The sequence below is a fragment of the Cyprinus carpio genome, chromosome B12 (genome assembly GCF_018340385.1).
Source record: "Cyprinus carpio isolate SPL01 chromosome B12, ASM1834038v1, whole genome shotgun sequence".
NCBI lineage: Eukaryota > Metazoa > Chordata > Actinopteri > Cypriniformes > Cyprinidae > Cyprinus > Cyprinus carpio.
Window position 1 is genome coordinate 3,412,374 of NC_056608.1, and position 24,570 is coordinate 3,436,943.

The following is a 24,570-nucleotide window of genomic DNA, read 5'->3' on the forward strand; positions in this document are numbered from 1 at the left end:
AAGAAGGCTCCCTTTAAAATCACTGACGTTGTCAATTAATGAAGCTCTTTTTTACATCGTGTGCACTTTGTTGATTATAATGAGAGAACTTGAGTGTAAACATGAGGACATTTTATTAATCCGTCCCTTCTTTTCAGTTTCAATGATTTAGCTAAATCGTGGCCAGGTTTAATTTATTCGTTTCTTGTTTTAGTTTGGCCTAAATAATGGGAGCGAAATTATTCAGTCCCTCACATTTTACTAAAATAATGGAAATAATTTATAAAATAGGCAAAAAAAATTTATCAGTGTACAGACAGATATCTTTTCCCCAAGTAGTTATCTTTACAGGTTATGTGTGTGCTTTGTTTGTTTTTGTTTTTTTTAGTTTAATTAGTTATATTAAGTAGGCTACTAAAGTTCCATCTGTGTATATTAAATATTTTAACTACAGTGTTTTTCTTTAATTTTCCTCTGACTGCAGCTGTCAAATGTAGCACACCAGTGAGGGAAAGCTGATGGCTATTTGCGAAAATGTGCTTTGATGTGTTTGTTTGATAACTTGTGGTTAAAGCGCCACTCAGCGGGCAAAAGCTGCAAATGCACTTTGCAGACGCGGCAGCGGCGCTCGCGGCGGTAGAAAGCACACTCTGGTTGGCCGCCTACTGTATATACCCTTGTGTTTTTTTTCTTTTTGTAGCCATACTTCACTTTTTCTGTGGCACTGGTGGGAATGGCAGGTCACAGGGGTCGATTTGGCTCTTCCCTGGCCAGTCCAGCAGATCTGAATGGTGATGGTTTCAGGGATGTGCTGATTGGAGCTCCTTTAGAGGAGGACAGACAGGGCAGCATCTACATATTCAATGGAGGAGTAGATCAAATAAATCCCACATATTCACAGGTCTGTCTATTTTAGTACTTAGCGTTGTTCCATGAGTTGCACGTTTAACCTTTTGTCGACTGCCACTTTATACCACTTCTTTTTGACCTTTCTTATCAGTTTCCCTGTTCTATTATTCTGTGTGTGGTTTTAGAGAATTGCTGGATCATCTGTACGCTCAGGTTTACAGTTTTTTGGACAAGCTCTGAGTCAGTCCTCCTTAGATCACAGTGGAGACAGTCTACCAGACATTGCTGTTGGATCAAAAGGAGCAGTTTTGCTTCTTAGGTACAGTGTTCGCCCTGTGACTTCAGTATATTCACACACTTATTCTATCTAATAAAATTAACTGATTAATTACAAGTAAACATCCACTAAATTCACAGGCAGTAACATACAGAGCCCAGTCTTATCTAGTTATTCCTTATGTTTTGTAAGTGTATAATGTGTACTTTTCTACAACATACAGATCTAGACCCATAGTGTTTGTGGATGTGAAAGTAACCTACAGTCCATCTAAAATCTCAACCAGTCAAACAAACTGCACCAAGCCACTGGAAAACACCTTGACAGTATGCTTCAACATGAGCGGATACAAACATGCTATAACAGGTTTCCCCAATTTTACGACAGACTTTGTTATTTCAAAAAACAATTTTAATGCAAATATCATAAAATAGTACTTAATGATATTTCCAGATTTGGCTGCAAATATTAGCTATACGTTAAAGCTGGATGCCAAGCGATATAACCACAGAGCATACTTTTTGCCCAAAAATCGTGTCCTCAGTGATGCTTTAAATGTTACACTAGAGGAAGTGTGTAAAGACCATCCATTCTTCATAGAGGTAAGTCACATATCACTCCTTTTGTTGCAGATATTTCTATACCAGTTTCCTGCAATGTGCTATCCAATTTTCTCTGAAACCCTCCACCTCCCTGAGCTCCACCTGTCTAGATCTGCTTCAGGAATTATGTATGCCTACTGATGCAGCAGCAGCAGCATATTTCTCATGATCACAGCAGCATGTTGGTGTATCTGCTGGCAGTAGCAATAAATAAAAATAATAATAAAAAAAAATTAAAATAGATTTTTATGAGAAACAATACCAGAGTAAAAAGTTAAAAATCCTTTAATTTATTATATTGCTTGTCTTGTCCAGGCTTGCACAGAGGATCATCTTAACCCACTGCATAATGAATTAATGATTACTTTTGAGGGTCTGCCCTCCCAAAGCCTGGAGAACTTACAGCCTGTTCTCTTACCATGGATAAAGAACACTACATTGTGGATGGTAAGAGACTCATATTCAATCCTAAATTGTCACAAAGTGGAAATGGTGCGACCAAATGTACAGTATATGAGGAAAATATGTGCATTTTTAATCATATTACAGTTAGATTATGAGATGAACTGTGGATCAGACAATCTTTGTGTTGACAACCTCAAAATGGACTTCAGCTTTGGGTAAGTGAATGGTGAAGTTTGTTCATTTATGCATCTTGAACATTCCCTCAATCAGCCTCTGGCTGGACAGTCAATTAGACATAATCTAAAATGAGTTAAATTTGACCATGCGTCTCTTTTGTTTCTCTGATCCAGATCTGCTAACATAGAGGTTGGGATCATGCAGGAGATCAATGTGACGGTGTTTGTAGAAAACAAAGGAGAAAACTCATACAACACTCAGTTCACCCTCAACTACCCCTTTGGATTTTCCTACAGAAGAATTATGCCTCGAGTGGTAAGACAGGATGATGTTCATGACATGTGGGGTTAAATACAGCAAGAATAGAGCAAGTTTAATAGTTTAAGTGCATAAAAATATTTATAAAAGAAATATCCATCCATTTTCCAAACCACTTGTCTTATGTAGGGTCATGTGGATGCTTAGAAAAGGATTTTGCAGTATTTATGATCAAGAAAACCATTTTTTTTTCTGTTTGAGCAGGGCAGAGTGAATTGCGATTCCGTGGATCACATGCAAGGAATTTTATTAGGGGTGACCATCTGTCAGGTCAACAAACCTCTATTCGCAGGAAACGCTTCTGTGAGTCAAAATCTGTGTGCACAGACACACAAATAGATACAAAGAGGTCTAAATGTCTGAGACCAAATCTGGGGTTCAAAATCTACTTGGAACTTGCATTAAACACAATATTAGTTATTCCAAAGTAGCAGAAGTAAGGTATACCAGTTTACCAAAGTACAATTGCAGGGTATTTTTATTAAGCACATAAATATATAAATGTATCTGTAGTATTCATAGCACAAAATAAATGTATTTAATTTAATTGATACATTTTAGTATATTTTTTTCACTAGGGTACCACTTTATTTGGTAAGTCTTGTGCCACTCTTCATTTAATTTCAGAATCACTAGTAGAGCAACTGAAAAAATAAAATAAAAAATTAGTTAGTTAGACCAGTGTTTCTCAACCAAGGGTCCTTTAAGTAATGCCAGGGAGTACCTTATAAAGCAGGGTTCGTCAAATCTTGCCCTGGAGGGCCAATGCGCTTCAGAGTTTAGCTCCAACCCTGATCAAACTCACCTACCTTTGATTTTCTAATGATCCTGAAGACGCTGCAAGGAAAGTGGATCTCGTGGGCCAGATTTGAGGATCCCTGGTATAAAGTATGAATTTTTTATATATATTTTGTGTATTTTCACATATGTTCCCATGAAAGAAAAATCCAATATTGATATGGCCAAATACAGGAAAGTCAAATAACTTGAATTATACTTGATTGCATTTGGTCCTCACAATTTTGCTCTGGGGGTCCTTGAGGATGGTTCAGATTTGGACTGGGGTCCAGTACTAAAAAAGGTTAAGACTCACTGAGTTAGACAGTTCACCACTGTCTCACAACTGACTTCTAGACCCCACTGTATCTAGACACACATATTCACAAATTAAAATATATTTTGTAAGCATCCTCGATTTAAATTTTTTTATAATGCTTTTTAACATCTTATCTCCTTCTTCTAGGCCGTATTTGATATTATTTACAGTATTAATAAAGAAAGTAATTTTGACCAAAAGGTGACATTCAGTGCATCTCTTACCAGGTATGGTGTTAATCTGTGTCTGTCAAATGAATTATATCAGCATGAAAAGTAGCACTTAGCAAAATGTTCTGTCATTTCCAGTGGCAATACGAATCACTCTGAAAACAGTGAACTGTTGAAAATGAGAAACATCAGTGTAAAACATGCTATCAGTGTTGCCTTGCTGAGGTCAGTGCTTCTGTTTGCTGTAGTATGATTACAATTATGATTTCTGGACCTTTTAATATTTAGCTTTTCTAACTGGATGTTTCTCCTAAAGACATACAGATTCCAGCATTTACATCAATTTCACCAGTGGGAAGAATACTCTTGAAAAACCAGTGAAACAGATACTGGAGGTAAGGGGTCTTCTGAATTCTGTGTTCCATTATTCCATCTCACATCTACTGAAATAAAATCAGTTGCTGGTATCAATTAGTCTCCTTCTGTTTATGTCTTTAGTGAAGAATGAATTTAGGGAGCTAAATGTAACCGTTTTCATTAGAGTACCTGTAAAACTGGGAGATGAATACATCTGGACTAATAAAAACTTACAGGTAAAAGTGTGTGCAAATCAAATAAATCCAGGAGAAACAAACAAGAACCAAAGGCCTTTATTGTCTATACGGTGCCATTATTGTAGTCCATATGACCTTTGCAGTCCAAATTTGCACATTTAATACTTAAATTGTCTGTCATGCAAAGAATTTCCTTCTTGTTCCATGGAAGAAAGTAAGCCTATTGAGTTTGGAACGACATGTCGTCAAAAATATTTTGGGGTGATCTGACATTTTAAGTCTTACAAAAATATTTTGCTTTGTAAAATTCCAGATTGCTTCAGGGAAAGAGATGAGCAGCCCACCTCCACCAATTTTCTGAAAGTGCTCAAAAAGAAAAATGTCTTGGTGAGTTAGATTTGTTTTAATTTTAATTGGAAATTAATTTTGAATAAATGATCTGATTTAAATGTAAATTGTGTCAAAATAAACTTGTTTGACTATTTTTTATTTTTTTTTTCTGTCAGAATTGCTCTGTGACGGTGTGTGCAGTCTTCAGGTGTGATGTGAATCTAATGAGAAATGAAAGGAAGTTCTATAATATCTCCAGCAATGTGAGCTCTAGATGGATTGAGCAGGTATCTGAAGTTACAGAGTCTTAAATCTTTATTAGATGAGAGATTTCTGCCATTCTAATATACACATCATTTATTTTCATAGATTGGGCCTATGTCTGCATCTTTTCAGTTGGTCAGTACAGCATCTCTGGATTATGATGAGGACGAATATATTTACTTCTCCGATTCCCTCAGCTCTGTGCCAGTTTGTGAGGTAATGCGTATAATTCACTTAAGCTAATATCATAATTCTCCAGCTGTTAGTAACATTACTTTAACATTTTACTATCTATGCATCAGAATTTGTGAGATTTTGCTTCTAATAGTATGGAATCTTTATTGTGTTGGTGCCTGTGAAGTAAGCACTCAGGTGGAGGTCTATGAGGAACCCAGCATCCTAAAGGAGGTCATTGGAGGAGTTATTGGAGGACTGCTGATCATGTCACTCATCACAGCTGCCCTCTATAAGGTGCGATATACCAGCCTTTCCATAATTCTCTAACAGTGTTAATGTAATGTATCATATTTTATTTTCATTTTCTTTATAGACTGGCTTTTTCAAAAGAAAGGCCAAGCAACAGAGGAAGGATCCAGCACAAGAAGATGCTGAAGTGGAAAATCTAAATGAAAATTAATGCAGAATTGATTAAATACTTTTATTGTAATTTTTAACGTCTAGTTCTTTCATCAACATTAATAGATGTTCATAAAACAATTCACTACAGAATATGTTTTGGTTAAAAAAAAAAAAAAAAAAACTATGGTCCACCAAACATTACACACAGAAAAATAGGGCACTATATCATGGCCACAAATTAAGAATTTATTTCCTTTTAGTAAATCATGGCCACTTAATTTGTTTCCTCATTTTGAGTAAATGATTTTGATTAAATCAAAATGAGGGAACCAATTAGTACAAGGTTGCCACTATTTACTAAAACCAGGGATCAAGTTATTAAGTTGTGGAAATGCATTCTTAATTTGTGGCCAAGATTAAAAAATATTTTGATCTGTACGTCATGTGTGGGGCTCTGTAGTATTTAATTACAGAGCATATACTGTACAAAATTCATAAAAACTCTTTGTGTCCTTGTCTTACCTTGATTCACATAGGTAAGCTTATAATGGTTTACAATTTGAGCTGTTGGGTCCAGTTTTACAGGAACTAGCCATCTAGCTGGCTGCTTTTGATCCATCTAAACAATTATCATTGACCTCTTGGGAATCACCCATTGTCAAAACACAGACACCTCAAACTGCAGAGAGGTATCGAAACACCATCTGAGCCACAACAGCAGATTAGGGGTTTCTTATTTCATTCTGTGCACATTTTTGGATCTTTTTTTTTTTTTTTTTACTGTCTAATTTTGCTTGATATGATCACTGTTAACAGTAGAGATTTCAAAGCATTAGATTCAATTAAAGTTAAATAACCAGTCTGGAAGGGACATGTAATTTTGCAATGTGATCTCATGAAAATTCGTATGTATTTTAAATAAAATGTGGTTCTACAAACCGTACATTTACTTAAGTTTTTACAGGCACTAAAACATACAACAATACTGTATTTTCAGCATCTAAATGTACAAATACTTGCATTATTCAACATTTAAACGTACAAAACTGACGTATTAATGAAACCTAAAAATGAATCTTTATACATATTGAAATAATAATATCATTTTTTTATTTATTTATATATATATATATATATATTTTTTGGAATTCTGCATTCATACTTTGCATTTTTTTTCCTGCCATTTTTGTTTTGGTCTGATTTTTATGGAAGCAGATTAGTCTCAAATATAATTCACGCAAAAAACACGATTCACACATGCGTAGACAATTTCACATGCATGAAACCTAATTCACGTACACACAAAAAAAATTAACGTGCGTGAAAAAAAATATATATTCACAAAAAGCAATTCACATGCGCAAAATAAAACTATATATTCATAAAATACATTTCACAAATGCAAAAACACAATTCGTAGATATACAACTGTGCACAAAAACCTTTGAATGTTTAAAATGTACGAGTGACTGAATGTACCAATCGTCATTTACTACGAATCCACTCGGATTTGTGTGTGTGTGTTTTTGAGACTTTCCTGGCAGAGCTCTCTTCCCACGTGGGTCTGTCGTACTCTTTAGCCAATCAGATGCGAGCTTACCATTCAACCAATCATATCATAAGCCACTGAGAGTGCATTCAAGGAGCACGATTCTACGCTCCTTTTGCGCAATATGGATTAATTAGAACGGAAATTAAACCTTTACATCAGTAATCCCATAGACAGTAAAAGAAATGGACACAGCGACCCAATTGGAACTCAGTTGAGACAAGTGAAGCCCACTTTTTTAGCGATTTTTAGCACTTCCGTTTCTGACGCGCAGACTCAAACAAAGGAAGCTTCTGCCATTATTGTGACTTCATCTGAACATGTGCAAAACTTTTTTAGTTGAATGCACTCTCAGTGGCTTATGATATGATTGGTTGAATGGTAAGCTCGCATCTGATTGGCTAAAGAGTACCGACAGACCCACGTGGGAAGAGAGCTCTGCCAGGAAAGTCTCAAAAACACACACACACAAATCCGAGTGGATTCGTAGTAAATGACGATTTGTACATTCAGACATTCAGTACAGTTATCTTGCCAGAACATATATTTGGTAGAAGTTGGACTCACCATTTGGAATATTACTTGAGTAAAAGTCTTAAAGTATGTGATATTTATTGCACTTAAGTACGAAAAGTATTTTTTAAATCTTAAACATACCTAAGTATTGAAAGTAAAAGTACAAGTGAATGCAAAATGGAAAAAAAGCTACCTAAGTATTGAATGTATATGTATATGTATGTGATAGATTTATCTAACAATTAAATGTATTTCAGCAGGGACATGGATGCATTTAACCTGCAGTTACAGATGCATAAATAGGCTTAATGCTTTGTTTATAACAAAAAATGTTGAATACTGATATTTGAAATAATTTAAAACTTGAAAAAATAGTAGAAATGTGAAATTAAAACCGCCAGTAGGTGACAGCATGTGAATGTTAATGAGTGAGCTTCAGCAGATTCGTTCACACGACTGATTCATTCAGAAACAAAGCTTTTGACTGTGTTAATGAGTGAATCACTGAATCATTTATTCAATTGATTCATTCAAAAAGCTGATTCATTCAATAAGTAAACACCAGCCACTGCTCAAAGATGCAAAACAGTGCTGTGATATTTGGAACTATTTTCATCAGCAAAATTGAGCAAAAACAAGCAATATTATGTCTAAAATGTAAGTCACTTATTGCTTTACTGAACTTGTATAAAATGATTATTAAATGTGTTCACGCATCTGCAGAAAAACGGTACTCTGATATAGATTAGATAGAAGCAGAGGTGGAAAGAGTACTAAAATATTCTACTTAAGTAAAAGTACCATTACATTAATGAAATTTTAAAAATACAGTAAAAATACAGTCTAAAAATCTACTCAAGTAAAAGTAAAAAGTTACTTGGTTACATTTTAACAGTGGAAGGGAGGCCATGGGTGTCAAACTCAGTTCCTGGAGGGCCATAGTCCTGCACAGTTTAGATATAACCTTAATTAAACATACCCTAATTAGCCCTAATTAAACACACCTGATCCAGCTAATCTAATCATTTAGGCTTATTTGAAAACTACATGATATGTGTGCTGGAGCAGGGTTAGAACTAAACTCTGCAGGGCTACGGCCCTCCAGGAACTGAGTTTGACACCCCTGGGATAGGCCTATTTATCTCAAACTAGTTGTTTTTAATTAAAGGAATCAGTTATTTAGAATAATAAGACATTTGGGCTGTTACCAGGCAAATCAGTATCAACAAACTCATCTTTTCAATGCAGATAAAATGCAGAAGATTCATTGGAAGTGGCATTTAGATGTATTTACACACTGTTTAATGCAGGACATGAATGCATTTAACCTGCAGTTACAAATGCTTGATTAAAGTTTTGATATACAAGTAAAATGTTAAAATGTTGAATAATCATTTAAAAAATATAAGAAATTAATTATTAAAAATAAAAAATCAAAGGATACTTTAAATGTGAAAATTAAAATGGCCAGTATGTGTCAGCAAGTCACTGTTAATAAGTGAGTCATTGCAATTGAACCAAATCATTTAAACAGTTGATTAATTCAGGAATGAAACACTGTCATGTTGCTCAGAGATGCAAAACTGTGCTTTGGTGGCTGTGTTTGGAATTCTTTTTTGTTGTAAAAATAGAGCAAAAACAGGCAATATGGTGTCTAAAACGCAAGTCTCTTAACTTTTTGTACTGTTGTAAAAAAAAAAAAAAAAAAATCTATATGTAATCATGCTGATTTTTGGAGGAAAAAAACGGCATTCTTTGTGTGCTATTAATTTACTATATGAAATGGTATAAATATATACATTTTCTGTCCCATCTCTTCAATTTTGTGATCATTCTAAATGCATTTTAGCAGACTGAATCACACAGTGAAAAACGCACTCTAAATGTGTGCACATCGTTAAAACAACAATTATGATATTATCACAGACAATATATATCGCACCACTGTCTTTTTGCCTAATTTGTGCAAAACCTCTTGCTAAAATGTCAAAGCTTCAATTTAACCACCAATGCAACGATGCAATTATTGAGCTTACCTCTACATGCTTGTGAAGGGTTGATGTCTTGTCGGGATTTTATAAGCTGCTAGTTTGGTCTCCCTAGGTAAGCACAGCTTACACTGCGTAACAGAGCATAAATATGGCCAGGGGTTCAACTTCAGAATATGACGGGGTTTCGTTTTCAGCAGTGTCTGCACCACTAACGCCTGTTTTGTCCGTCTGCATCTTTCTTGTGATTTTAGTGCCAGTTTGCCCTCCTGCCTATTATTTACTGCAGTAGTTTCCAGGGAGCGATTTTTATTTAATTTATTTATTTATTTTTTACCTCTGTAATTAATGTGTTTTAAAATGTAGCGAAGTACAATACTTCAAACTAAATATACTTTAGTAAAATTAAAATTACAGATTTAAAAAATTTATTTAAAAAGTAAAAGTACACAAAAAAGCTACTCAATTACAGTAACGTGAGTAAATGTAATTCGTTACTTTCCACCTCTGGATAGAACTTGAGGCCTACATTAAATGATATAAACATAAAAAGCATACAGAAGAATTTTTGCTGTCTACAATTTAGAACGCCTGGAATTTAGAGTTTTAATAGACTAATAAATCAGATTGTGTGCACTCTGTGTGTGATTTGGTGAGATAGTCTACTTGATAACATCAGATTGCACATCATTACAACAGCACTTACCATATTAATGCAGATGATGCTGTCTATCGCACATTCCAGCCTCAACTTGAGTGGGAAATGAATCATCTGCGGTTGTGCATGACGCGCACTTGTTTGCACATGAGCAAAGATGTTTTTATGAGTCCAACTTGCAAACGCCAGACCACTGATTCGTCAAACCTGCTTTCCTGCTGTCTGTGTTCTTCTGACTATTTTGTAGTAAGCAATGAATATACTTGGGGGAAATGTATCGGAGTAAAAGTATACTGTACATTTTAATTAGGAAATGTAGTGGAGTAAAAGTAAAAGTTGGCTGAACTATAAAAACTCAAGTAAAGGTCAGATACTCCCAAAAAATACTTAAGTACAACTCTACAAAAAAGCACTAAAGAAAGACCTTCTACTACAGTTACAACAGCATCAGCTTCAGTTTCAATACCTCATTTATTTGCACATTAATCACAAAGCAGTCATTTTCTAAGTGCTTCTTATTTACAAGGTTAAAAGCACAACTATACACCAAATTTAAAAATATCTCTTTTCAAATACTTTACTTGGATAACCTATATTGTTATCCCTTTAATGACTATTAAATTTCTTTATAAACTGCACTGCATGAGATTTATGATTTAATTTAATTTAATTTAATTATCTTGATCATTTATTCACTTAAGTCTCATCTTTCTTGAATAGGTGCTTATTTCCCCTTTATCAAATTTTTGTTCCTCTTTAGTTTAATGCTTCCACCCCTTTTCACATCTGTGAACCACATCTAGTACTCATTTTAACGTGTATTGACTCAAGCATCCTTCATATCTGCATTTGACAGGTTATGATGGACATGAACTTTTTCTTCATATTATGCATCTTTTGTGGTAAGTTTGCTCTTTTTTAAGCGTTCTTGTGTTGCAAGTCTTAAGGCTTTTTGTCCCATCTTGTAAGATTGTAATCAGCGGTAATAAGATGAACTTTGAATGCATTACAATGTTCATGTTGTAGAAATAAATGAATGATTCATTGTGTTATTGTAGGAATTAAATGTAAATATTTTACAACTTTAGTTTGACTGTGAAGTTATATTTACTTAACATTCATTGCTGATCATAACATCTGATTTTATATAACCTCAGAAGTTAAAAACCTGGGCCATCTTCTCAAAGTAATAGCGTACATAATAGCATAGCCAGTCCTATGATATGGATGAAGATGAAACATTTCCTTTTAATGCAAGAACAAAATCCAATAAGTGTGAACTTCCTTTTATAAATGCCTTGGTCTAAATCAATCTCATATGCTTTGACACATTGCACACAAATATACACCTATGAAACCTGAACTGCAAAAATATCTCAGATGCACTTCTGAGTCAGCTTCTCATACAGTATATTAAAATATTTAGAATGAAGAAAAATTGCAAGCTAAAGGTTTTATTAGACAGGGTGCTTAGCACTATTATTAAATTAAATTAAATTAAAATTAAATTATTATTATTATTATTATTATTATTATTATTATTATTATTATTATTACTACTACTACTATATTCACAATATTTTGTAATTACTTTTATTGATACTACACAGTGATATGACCAGCAGCTGCTGAGCAGGTGTTTGACAATGGTTAACCTATTACAGCCTGTATTTTAGCATGACTGGATTGACTAATAAGCAAGCAGGAATGGAAATATCTATTTTATACATTTTAATTATGTAAAAAATGCAGTCTCTAGTTACTAATTCAGTCCTTTTTCTAAACACTTTAGTATCTCAGTCAGTGTTGGCCTTCAACATTGATCCTTCTTCCTGGAAAACATTCACTGAACCACAGAATGTATCCTTTGGCTATAAGGTTATACAGAAAGATGCATCAAGGTGAGAGCAATACATCCACTCATAATGTTTGGAAAGCCCAACATTGCCATAACTCACCACACTGCCATCAGCTGCCCAATGAGACATGAAAAGACTGTCTTTACGACATCTATCAACCACTGCAATTAGTTTTGTTTGTATGTCGCTTTAAGGCAAGGGTGTAGGTTTGCTTTATTGCTTTGTTTTATCTTTATTTATAGCTTATAGCTTATATTCATAATTTCATAATTCATTAACAGGGGTTTATTTACGTTTGTAGGCTATGTTTTACAGATACAGAAGCCTAAAATTTTTGTTTTTGTGAACCAACAACATTACAGCAGCTTCAGAGTGCTGGATGTCTTAATCACCCATAAATTTATTTTAATATAAATCAAATTGGACCCAGGATGATTCTGAAATAAAACTCTGTTGCTGCAGTAATGAAACTTTTATGCACATCTGATTGACAGATATGCATGCTCTTATTTCAGTGATGTCTTTTTAATTTATGGTATTTCAGCTAACAGTTGGCTTTGTACATTCAGTTTAAAAACATTAAGTTAAAGTTAAAGACTGTGTGTTATGCATCTTTCAGCACAACGTTTGTCTTTCTGTCCATATATCTCTTTATATAGAGAGCTAATAATAACCATAGATCACAATTTCTTTATCCGTTTGTTCCAATTGTCAAACACTGCATTTCACACTCATCTGCACAACAAATTAAAAAAACATATACATATATTTAATTGTATAATTGTATTTAATTGTATACATATCATATATGTAATTTATAAAATTAATTTTAAAAAATCTATAAAAATCTACCTCTGATCTAAACTATAGGGTGCCCTTTTACATCAGGCCTACTATAAAGTTACAATTAACAACAAGAGCCCAAACTTAAATTTAATTACTATTTATTTTTAACTATAATAAATCAACACTCAAATAAAAAATAAATAAAAAAAATTGTATGCAAACATGTAACTTGCACTCAGTGCAGTTTTTAAATTAACTTCTGAATTATACAATTTCTATTTATTGTTGAAATATAATAATTTATACAGTGGCTGTCATAACTTGTTTAATAACAGCTTAATGTAAATGTACATTAAATAATTAAGGCATCACTAACAGGTAAAGAAAAATATAATGAGTATATAGTGTTACATTTCATGAAATGCTCTTCTCTAGACTTAATTTCTCTAGCAAATAATGAGCTGTGGACACTGATGACTTTCCTGAGGTAAATGAAATGCTAAGTGACATTTTGTTTACAAGCCATTTAATCACTTGTTTCCGCAAGTGATTTATACTGGAAGCGTCCACAAGTTATTACAAAGTAATAATATTTCGTAACTGATACAGAACTTAAAGTCCCCCTATTATGCCATTTCCAATATTGCCTTTCATGCGTTGTGTAATGTAGCTGTATGTGAATGTAAACGATCTGCAAATCTGCAAAGCTGAAAGTGCGAGATAAATATAGTTATTGTCTCCCAAAATAATCAATTCTGTACAGCTGAAACAAGTCATTAGTAATTCGAATCCCTCACATCACACGGTAACACATATGCATAATGCGCGCCTATTGTTCTACGTTGGCCGGCCACAAACAACTGGACCACGCCCACAAACACATCATTCTACTGACAACTGCTTCTCTAATCTCGGGGAGTTCAACATGGGATTCACAAAACTCTTGGTGTTGAAAGATGGATCAGTATCCTGTTTATTTTGGTCAGCTGCTCCACTGAATCACAACCTGTCAGTATGATAAATAATAGATGTTTATATTATCTACAGAGCATTCAAAATACAGAATTATTTAAATAGGCATATCGTTTCAGACACGCGTTATACACCGTAGACCAATCACAATAGACTAGGTAGTTTGAGAATCATAGAATCGTTTGAGAATTGCTGGAAAATTAGATGATATTAAACGCATATTTTGAGAAAATATAACATTTTTCTTTTTTATCTTGCATACATGTAATCCTATTGTAAGAGACTCCCAAAACAATATTAGGAACCATAAAAATGACATAATAGGGGCCCTTTAATAGGTAGCCAGCGCAGAGACTGTAAAATTTGGGTAATATGATCATATTTTCTTGACCGGGTAATGAATCTAGTCACTGCATTTTGGACTACCTGTAGCTTGTTTATTGAGTATGCAGGACAACCACCTAGCAGTGCATTACAATAGTCCAGTCTATGGTCTATGAATGCATGAACTGGCTTTTCTGCATCTGAAACAGGTAACATGTTTCGTAGCTTGGCAATGTTTCTAAGATGGAAGAATGCTGTTTTTGTAACATGGGAAATATGATTTTCAAAAGACAAGTTACTGTCTAATATAACACCCAGATTTTTGACTGTAGAGGAAGTAACAGTACATATGTCTAGTTGCAAATCCAAGAGATAATCCAAGAGATTCTGTGTACTGTTTTTTGGTCCAATAAGTAATATCTTGGTTTTATTCTAATTTAATAGGAGAAAATTATTGGTGATCCAATCTTTTACATTTTTAACATATTCTGTTAGCTTAGATAATTTAGAAATTTCATCTGGTCTTGTTGAGATATATAGTTGAGTATCAATAGCATAACAGTGGAAACTAATCCCGTATTTTCTAATAATATTACCAAGGGGCAACATGTATATTGAAAATAGCGGAGGACCTAGGACAGATCATTGTGGCACTCCATACTTTACTGGTGATAAATGAGATTTAGATAAGAGATTTAAATGAGACTCCCCATTTACTTTACTTCACTTTCACTTTATTTCACTTTTAAAGCACACATTAATACAACTGTTGTTGCCCAAGGTGCTGTACAGACAAAGTAAAACAAATAAAACCAAGAACACACAAAGATAAATTTAAAGTAAGCACTACAGATTCAGTGACACCCCTCAATACCCAGTAGAATTAAAAGACTGAGATGATAAATTAATTTTTAACAGAGTTTTAAATGTAAATATAATTGGAGCTGCTCTAACATACAGGGGTAAAGAATTCCACAGTCTAGTTGCAGCTACTGAAAAGGCCCGATCACACCTAAGTTTTAATTTAGACCTAGGAACAGTTAGAAGCAGCTGATCAGAGGACCTAAGGGATCTAGTAGGCGTGTGTCGTTTAAGAAAGGTCTGCCAGGTAAGAAGGTGGCAAACCATTTAATGATTTAAAAACAAACAATAAAAGTTAGAATTCTATTTGGAAATGTACTGGCAGCCAATGAAGGGAAAATAGAACTGGTGTGATGTGCTCTCGTTTTCGAGTGCCTGTCAGCATCCTAGCTGCTGCATTTTGGACTGCCTGCAAATGCGACAACGCTTTCTGGCTAACTCCTATATAAAGGGAATTACAATATTTAAGCCTTGAAAAAATAAAGGCATGGATAACTTTCTCAAGGTCTTTAAAACAGAGAAATATCTTTACCTTAGCCAAAAGTTTCAAGTGGAAAAAGCTGGATTTAACGACAGCATTAATTTGCATATCAAATTTGAAAGCTTTATCAAATAAAACACCCAGATTTTTCACCATCTTATTATACGAGGCCAGAGGGCCAAGGTTAACAGTCTCACCGTAATGAGTCCACTGAAGGCGACACAGACACAGACTTGACGAGGCACAAACAGACTTGACTAGGCATGAAACAGACTTCACATGAACAGACTTGACTAGGCATGAAACAGACTTCACATGAACAGACTTGACGTGGCATGAACAGACTAAACTCACCAACAGCAGGTTATAACATTAATATACAACAAGAGACAATGGCAAAGACATGGCTACTTATAGCAAACAATACAGGTCACATGACAAGAACAAACCAATTGGGCACAAAGCACGACTAAAGCAACCAATGAGCAAACAGAACTGATAATCACATGACAAGACAATAACCAATGAGAACATGACATATGCACAAGGCAGAGATACATGAGGGCAAGGGAAGCATGACACAAACAGCATAAACCAAACCATGGAGCAGATCCAGAGCAGTATGGAGCAATGGCGGAGCAGGCCTAGCGGGGTGGCCAGGCGGTGCATGCCGAGCGGGGTGGCCAGGTGGTGCCCACAGAGCAGGAAACCATGGCGGAGCAGAGACATGGACAGACCACTTGGCCATGACAGGTCAGACAGTGAGTTCACGAGTGGCCTCCGTGGCCTTGACAGGACAGACGGTGAGTTCTCGAGCAGCTTCCGTGGACGCAATCCTCACAGTAAACTATGAACCAGCCAGCAAAAGAGCATGGTCAATATATTCCTCCAGAGATCAGTGTATTTTCCCTCCAGGTAGCTGGAAACGAATGGGTTCATTAAGACCAACCCAAAATCCAAACATAATCCAAACAAGATACACAGACTAGACTTGACTTGACGAGGCACAAACATACTAAACTCACCAACAGCAGGTTATAACATTAATACACGACAAGAGACAATGGCAAAGACATGGCTACTTATAGCAAACAATAAAGGTCACATGACAAGAACAAACCAATGGGGAACAAGGCACATGACTAAAGCAACCAATAAGCAAACAGAATTGATAATCACATGACAAGACAATAACCAATAAGAACATGACACATACACAAGGCAGAGATACATGAGGGCAAGGGAAGCATGACACAAACAATATAAACCAAACTACAAAATAAAAGACATGAAAACAATGAACAAGAAACAAAACCCAAAACAGACCTTACACTCGGCCCAAAAATAAAAATCTCTGTTTTGTTTTCATTTAGTTTTAAAAAGTTTAAATTCATTCAGCCTTTTATATCATTTAAACATTCTAAAATAGGAGTTTGAACATTCTTGTTATTTTGTGTAATGGTAGATATATCTATGTATTGTCTGCATAACAGTGAAATGAGACATTATGCTTCTTAAAAATAAACCCCAAAGGGAGCATATATAGAGAAAAAGGTAATGGGGCAAGAATGGACCCTTGAGGGACACCACAGGTGAGAGGAACTGAGGTAGATAAAAATTCACCAACATTAAATGCAAAGCTTCTATTTGATAAATACGACTTAAACCACTGAAGAGCCACTCCTTGAATTCCTGCATATTGCTCAAGATGAGAAACCAAGACAGTGTGGTCAACAGTAACAAACGCCACACTAAGATCTAATAAAACTAGGATTGCAGAGGCTCCAGAGTCAACGGTTAATAAAATATAATTGTAGACTTTTAAGAGTGCCGATTCTGTACTATGTTTTGCTCTAAAGCCAGACTGGAAAACCTTGAGTACTGAATTTTTCTCTAAAAAGGGCTGTAACTGAGTGAAAATGTCTCAGGTTACGAATGTAACCATGGTTCCCTGAGTAGGGAACGAGACACTGCGTCCTCTAGGGGTCGCTATGGGGAACACCTTGTCGTGACCCGTGTCTGAAGCATACATTGAAAAAACACCAACGAGGTGGCCGGCGACAGCCTCTGACGTCACTACTGGCGCGACTATAAACAGGCACCGGGATAACACGTCATTCACTTCTTCGTCTGAAGCTTGCGTCCGAAGCATGGCAGGGAGCTAGAGGACACAGTGTCTCATTCCCTACTCAGGGAACCATGATTACATTCGTAACCTGAGACGTTCCCTTTCAAGGGAACTTTGAACTGCATCCTCTAGGGGTCGCTATGGGGAACAGTATACCCACGCCGCCATGCTGAGGGGAGTGCAGGCCAGAATCATGGCAAACACTAAGCACCAACTCTACCATTTCAATGGGAGTTGCCCCTGGGACGTTTAGACAGCTGTCTGTGACAGTACCCCTTACGGCCAAAGGCCTAAACTACATACCAAACTTAATTGTTAGGTCCTCGACCCGGGGTAGAGCTGAAGGCTTGGAATCAGGAAAGATTCCTTTAAAGGGATACGGCTAGGAACCTAGCATTTTATACTAAGTCTTGCCTGTCACACAGGGGCTACCGCTTGATTCCGCAAAAGCTTGCTGAAGGAGCTGTCTCAACAGATCTCCAGTAGCAACACCCTGTTTAGATAGGTATCCGAGGATACATGGGTGGAGTGGCGCCCAAGATGAACGGGGCTTTAACCAACTCAAGAAAGGGCACGAAGCAACCGCGCGAAGCCCTCACCATATAGGATTTTAGAAAGAACGCAGAATACTAGCGTGCGAACTTACCATAGTGTGGATTTCAGAAAGTGTGCAAAGACTTCACGTGCACACTTACCATAGCATGGATTTTCAAATACTGTTCTAAGGAAGGGCTCTCGTGGCACTCTGATAGAGCAGCTCATAGATGGAATGGTGCATCTCAAAACAGTATATTTGAGAGTCATCAACTCGATCTGTGGAAATAATGCTGGAGCGCTCTGGGAAAAACAGTAAACTCAGTCTCATATGAGAGGAGAACCCCTGAATCCAGAGTAGCGCGCTCATAGGCGACCCTTCTTGGAAAAGGGGAGCGCTGCTAAACTACCACGAGAATCGCCCAAATAGCCCCTCATGTTGAGGGAAGCGATGCTCGAAGTGTATAAACGAATACACACTGGCTGAATGGAGCCCAAGGAACCAAGGTCTAATCATCTCAAGAAAGGGAACGAGGCGGAGCGCGTAACCCTTACCATACAGGATTTCAGAAAGTGCGCAGAGTCTTGCGTGCACACTTACCAATACGTGGATTTTTAGAAAGTGCGCAAAGTGTTCACGTGCACACTGACCACCATGTGGTTTTCGGAAAGTACACAGAGCTTAGCATGTATACCTAAAGGTTCCTAAGCATCGCAGAGGCGCTGAACCGCACGGGAGAGGGTGGCTGAAATTTTATAAACCTCTAGCGAGGGGAGCATCAACAGAGGCAGCATATACAAGAAGACTTTTGTAACTGTCACCTTCACTTCCCGCTGGATGCGACAGCACCTAAGCGGCCAGGAGACTCCTCAGGGTGACCTGGCTGGACATCCATGAAATTCCCTGCAGTGCTGTGCCAGGCCTGATGATCAAGGAGGCTCCCGCAGAAACCTGTGATCTCAGCCGCCTAATACCGGAACATGAAGCCAGATGGCCGGTGCTGACGAGTGTTTAGTAAACACTGTAACTGAGCACTGCAAAGGAAACTCACAGAGTTTATTAGTAGACACATAACCACCAGCAATTTACACATAAGTATATACAGAAAGGGTTATTTTTATACTCCCACCCTCCTGCGCTGGAGCCCCGCTCAAGGGGCGCCTCCTTTTAGTCCGGACCATCAGTGAGGTGGTTGCTATGAACATAGAACCAGCCAAAAACATTATAGGTCCAGCATAGGAGACTGTTATGCGTTAGAGGTTTCCACTTAACCTCAATCAGGTGGAGAGCTGGTGGTTACAGGGGAATTAGGAAGGGGAGGATAAAAGCAGAAGTTAAAAATCCCTAAAGGGAACGAGTAGATACCTCAGTATCACTCTGACTCAGACGAGAACGCTGCCTCGTCTGGATCACATCCCTTAGGTCCTGCTTACCTCCTTGTGACCCACAATTCCTCTTACCCCTGCCCGCAGGTGGGGGAGGAGCGTGAGTCCCGACACTAGCCTTGTGTGCCCGTCTTTGATCCTCAGATCGAGACAGGCCAGGACCCCTATGTTGTTCGGGCTCAGACCTGGACCTTCGTGGAACGAAGGATCTGAAAGCAGCGGAGTGCGCCTTCGTCTCCCCGAACCTCTTGATCACCGTCTCAACGGAAATACTGAAAAGTTCAGAAGGCAAAACCTGAGCATCGAGAAGAAAGCCTTTTCTTTCTTCCCGATGTCTGCCAGGTTCATCCACAGAAGTCTCTCCGCCACCACCATGGCCGCCATAGTCCTGCACTTGGCAGAGGCGGCCTGCTTGGTAGCCCGGAGAGCTTAGCTACCTGATCAGGAAAAAGGCCTTCGCCTCTATCCAGGTCTCTTAGCAGATCAGTCTAATATGCTTGAAGCACCACCATCGTGTGTAATAAAGCCACAGCCTGACCTGCTGCTGCGTATGCCTTGCCATTTAAGCGAGATGTATTTCTTGAAGGGGTTTAGATGGCAATGAGGGAGATTAAGAGAGGATGTCTCCCCCGCAGAATGAAAGCTCTTTCTACAGGGGGCATCCTCTCATAGCCGTTTTCGCGCGCATCGCCTCGATGTCGGCAAAACTCTTATGCCGAAACCGATGGATGCGAGAAGAAATCGGCCTCTTTCATTTCCTTTCGATCTCTGTATGGAGATCAGGCAGAAATGGAAGGCTCACCTGAGCTGGAGGGCTATGGTCGGAAAGATAGCGCTCATCGAGGCGCAATCCATAAACTCCAACAGCTTTACATACGCAGGGCAGGAGAATTGAGAAGGCTCAGCCTCAGCTTCTTCACCATCCTCAAATATCTCCTGCTTTTCCTGGGTGAAAACCCAGCAGAGCACTAACCTCAGTATCAGAAAGTGTTAAAGATATAACATCATCCTCCCGAGGCTCTCTCTCATCCGCCGCCATTATGAGTGCGAAAGGGAAAGTCCCTCTTTAAACCATTCAGACAGATCCACCTGAAATTCTCACAAGCTCATTCTCCTCCGTGCCTCAGCAGCGGCGGGTCCTGAACCGTGGGAAGCAGATGGCTGCCTTTTTGTTTTTCCCCGGAAAGAGAGACGAACGAGAGCGGAGCTTTTTCCTTAAAAAAAAGGTCGCAATTCACGCAGATTGCCTCCTCAAAGACATCGTGTGCATGCTCTTTACCCAAACAAATGACGCAAAGCTCGTGTGTGTCATCGGGTGTCAAATAACGCCGACACGAATGCACACATTGTCTAAACGCTTGCTAGTAGTCGCCATGATAGACAGAGAAAGAGCGCTCTTACCGGTTCTTTCAGATGCACGCTTCAAACAAAACGGTCAGTTTCGAAGACGAAAAAGAGAATGGCGTGTTATCCCGGTGCCTGTTTATAGTCGCGCCGGTAGTGACGTCAGAGGCTGTCGCAGGCCAACTCGTTGGTGTTTTTTCAATGTATGCTTCAGACACGGGTCACGACGAGGTGTTCCCCATAGCGACCCCTAGAGGACGCAGTTCGAAGTTCCCTTGAAAGGGAACTACTTTCTCCAACACTTTTGAAAAAAAAAAACCTGAAGTTTCGAAATCGGTCAAAAATTTGAACAAACTGTAGGATACAAATGAGCTTTGTTAATAAGAGGCTGCAATATTGCATGGTTAAAATAGACAGGAACAGAGCCTGAGACTAAGCAACAATTAATTATTGCCATGACACTCGGACCAATAACACTAAAAGCTTGTTTAAAAATGCGAGTAGGGATTATATCTTGATGGCAAACTGTAGGCTTCAAATGTCCAACAATCTCCCCCAAGGTTGCAAAAGATACAGGCTCAAATTGATTAAAAACAACAGAGCATGTAGATGGGGCTGATGGATTGTAATCCGCAGGGCCGCGGCGTTAACTGCAAGTCAGTCGCGTGTTAAAATCATTCGCGAAACTACCGCCAGGAAGCCAGTGAAAACCATCCCAAAAAAAATCCACAAAGTCCTTCTGTAGTTTTTGTAGTAGTTCTTTCGGGGGGTCGATAACAGTCAAGCGATGCCACAGCATAGATGCTGCTAGATTGTTAACAACAAGAACCCTTCCTCTGTATGACAATTGTGGGAGAATCCATCTCCATTTCTGTAAACGACCAGCCACCTTTTCATAAACGCCTTCCCAGTTTTTCTGCATGTATTGCTCTGTTCCAAGAAAGACCCCCAGCACTTTAAACCCCCTCTGAACTCCAGGGGCAGCGCTGAGGAAGTTTAGGAACAGGCCTACCTTCTTCCTCCCATTGGCTTAATAACAACAATGCACTTTTTCCCCAGTTAACTCGAGCTGAGGAGGCTTTTTGATACATGTCAAGAGCCACTTCCAGCTTGCACACATCTTCATTGGATCTTATTATGACAGTGACATCGTCAGCATAAGCACTGAGTTTAACGGGTACCATCTCTGATTCAAACCGGCCCGCCGTTGAAACTCCACAAAGTTGACACCTCAGTACAGTTAGCAACGGTTCAATGGCTATGGCATATAAAAACCTGACATACTGCAACCCTGCCGTATGCCTCTGCCAACTGAAAAAGGTCTTGTAAGTGAACCACTTATTTTTAAGAAACTATAAATATCAGTGTACAATAATTTAACATAAGAACTAAAAACAGAACCAAAACCGAAAGCTTCAAAACATTTAAAAAGAAACTCATGATCCACACGATCAAAAGCTTTCTCCTGATCTAAAGATAAAAAGCCCACATTAACATTATTGTCTCTGGCACATGAGATCAAATCATGAAGCAGAAACAAATGATCAAATATTGTGCGTTTTGGAATACAAAATGACTGGTCTGCGTGAATTATTGTTGATATATGGAGTTTTAATCTATTAGTTAATGCTTTTGACAGAATCTTATAATCCACTCCAAGCAAAGACACTGGACGCCAGTTTCTTATATCCGCCAGATCACCCTTCTTGGGTAGCAAGGTGATAAGTGCTCTTCGTAAACTCAGCGGTAAGGTGCCTCTTTCAAAGCACTCTAAGAAAACTGAGAACAAGTCTTCTCCAATCACTGACCAAAACAGTTTATAAAATTCCGCCGTTAAGCCATCCAATCCTGGAGCCTTTTCAGCAGACATATCTGTAATAGCAGCAGTCAATTCACTTAAGTGCAAAGTCTGATCAAGCTTGGCCTTATCACTCTCCACCAGATGAGGTAAATCCTGGATAAGTGTTTCTGCTATTTCTCCATCACATGGCTCTGCTTTGTAAAGGTTTTCATAAAAAAGCAGTGCTTGAGCAATTATCTCATGTTCATCAGTTGTTTCACCTCCTTCAGGCAGTTTCAGACGACTTAAAGCTTTTTTTATCAACAACTTTCTTCTACAAATTGAAAAAAAAAGATGTTGGGGCATCCATGCAATTAAAGGATGTAAACCTTGCCCGAACCAGAGTCTCTTTTGCTTTCTCTTCCAGGAGATTGTGGAGAAGAATTTTCCTAGTTTCCAACACCTCAACAGGTACTTCCATCATATTGTTCAATGTTCAGCTGCAAAATGTCCTGTTCAAATTGTCTCATTTTGCTTCCAAGAGTATTCTTATTGTGTGCAGTATACTTCTGGCAAAACATCTTAACTTGAACTTTACTAATATCCCACCACTGACTCAGGGATTTATACTGAGACTTACTCTCTCTCCACATCTCCCAGAAAAGTGAAAAAGAGTGCACAAAGTTTTGATCCTGCAAAAGCCTATTGCTAAAGCGCCAGTAGGGGCATTTAAATGTGCTCTGTGCAGAAGTGTTATTGACAGACACATAATGATGGTCTGAGAAATGAGTAGGAATAATAGAACTATCAATAAACTTTTCACAAAAACTTCTTTGAACATAAATTCTGTCAAGTCTTGCTGCAGAAACCCTATTTGAATTTACTTTTGACCAGGTATATTGTTTTACATCAGGAAAGGCTTCTCTCCAAACATCCACGAGATCGTGATAAATTATCAATTTTCTAAAAAACTTCTGCTGACGGCCTATGAGGTTCTTCATGATTTCTGTCCACTGTGTGATCTAAAGTGCAGTTAAAATCTCCAGCCAAAACAATAATCCTACCCTGTGGGACACTGTTTAATGCTGTATGAAGTTTTTCAAAGAAAAGTATACGTTCCGTCCCAATATTGGGGTCATATACATTGAAAAGTGAAAAGTCGAGCCCATGTAACGCAACATCTACTCTCTGCATTCTACCTGGTAGAACATCAAAAATGCTCACATTTTGTTCCTTAAAGTCAGCTCCAAGAAGAATAGCCACTCCTGCACTGTTACTTGAACCATGACTCAAAACAACCTGTCCATTCCACCCACTCTGCCACTGGATTTGATTTTTAACATCCGTGTGAGTTTCCTGTAGAAAAAACAACACTACTCTTTTTCATAAAAATATAATCAAAAAGACTAGTCCTCTTCAAAGCCTCACAACACCCATTTATATTTACTGAGCTAAATTTCAAAGGTGCCATGAAAAAGAGTAAAAGATAACCACACAATAAAAAGACTCCACAGGGATTATTTGACAACCAAACTATACTCATTTTTTACTTTGCAATTTCAAAGAACTTCTAATGTTGCTAAGAAGTTTCTTGAGACGGTACCGTTTTGGTTTATCAAGCTTATCCAAAGAAGCCTTCTTCATGGCCAAGGAACCGGACAATAAAAACAATTTTACATCAGGGAAAAATGAATAAATTCTCGGTTTACGTAGTCCTTTTGTAGTATCCAAAAAGTGATTAATCTGTTGAAGTGAATAAAGTTTGATCTTACCTCCAGAGATGAGCTCCGAATCCTCCCCATAA

General features: G+C 37.7%; 2 protein-coding genes across 2 annotated transcripts in view; both read left to right on the forward strand.

Moving 5' to 3' along the window:
* LOC109068249 (integrin alpha-X-like) overlaps positions 1 to 6,538 on the forward strand; it is a 34,140-nt gene extending 27,602 nt beyond the window's left edge. Inside the window, exons 15-31 of the mRNA XM_042734724.1 lie at positions 680 to 880; positions 1,014 to 1,147; positions 1,329 to 1,471; positions 1,559 to 1,707; positions 2,023 to 2,154; positions 2,257 to 2,327; positions 2,463 to 2,604; positions 2,812 to 2,910; positions 3,851 to 3,930; positions 4,012 to 4,098; positions 4,190 to 4,268; positions 4,371 to 4,466; positions 4,734 to 4,814; positions 4,934 to 5,044; positions 5,127 to 5,242; positions 5,387 to 5,492; positions 5,572 to 6,538. Coding sequence (XP_042590658.1) covers positions 680 to 880; positions 1,014 to 1,147; positions 1,329 to 1,471; positions 1,559 to 1,707; positions 2,023 to 2,154; positions 2,257 to 2,327; positions 2,463 to 2,604; positions 2,812 to 2,910; positions 3,851 to 3,930; positions 4,012 to 4,098; positions 4,190 to 4,268; positions 4,371 to 4,466; positions 4,734 to 4,814; positions 4,934 to 5,044; positions 5,127 to 5,242; positions 5,387 to 5,492; positions 5,572 to 5,658 — 1,914 coding nt within the window. The 3' untranslated portion in view covers positions 5,659 to 6,538. The remainder of the gene's footprint in view (positions 1 to 679; positions 881 to 1,013; positions 1,148 to 1,328; positions 1,472 to 1,558; positions 1,708 to 2,022; positions 2,155 to 2,256; positions 2,328 to 2,462; positions 2,605 to 2,811; positions 2,911 to 3,850; positions 3,931 to 4,011; positions 4,099 to 4,189; positions 4,269 to 4,370; positions 4,467 to 4,733; positions 4,815 to 4,933; positions 5,045 to 5,126; positions 5,243 to 5,386; positions 5,493 to 5,571) is intronic.
* A 4,572-nt stretch (positions 6,539 to 11,110) lies between these two features.
* Positions 11,111 to 24,570, forward strand: part of LOC109089650 (integrin alpha-X-like) — a 62,343-nt gene continuing 48,883 nt past the window's right edge. Inside the window, exons 1-2 of the mRNA XM_042734767.1 lie at positions 11,111 to 11,213; positions 12,104 to 12,212. Coding sequence (XP_042590701.1) covers positions 11,171 to 11,213; positions 12,104 to 12,212 — 152 coding nt within the window. The 5' untranslated portion in view covers positions 11,111 to 11,170. The remainder of the gene's footprint in view (positions 11,214 to 12,103; positions 12,213 to 24,570) is intronic.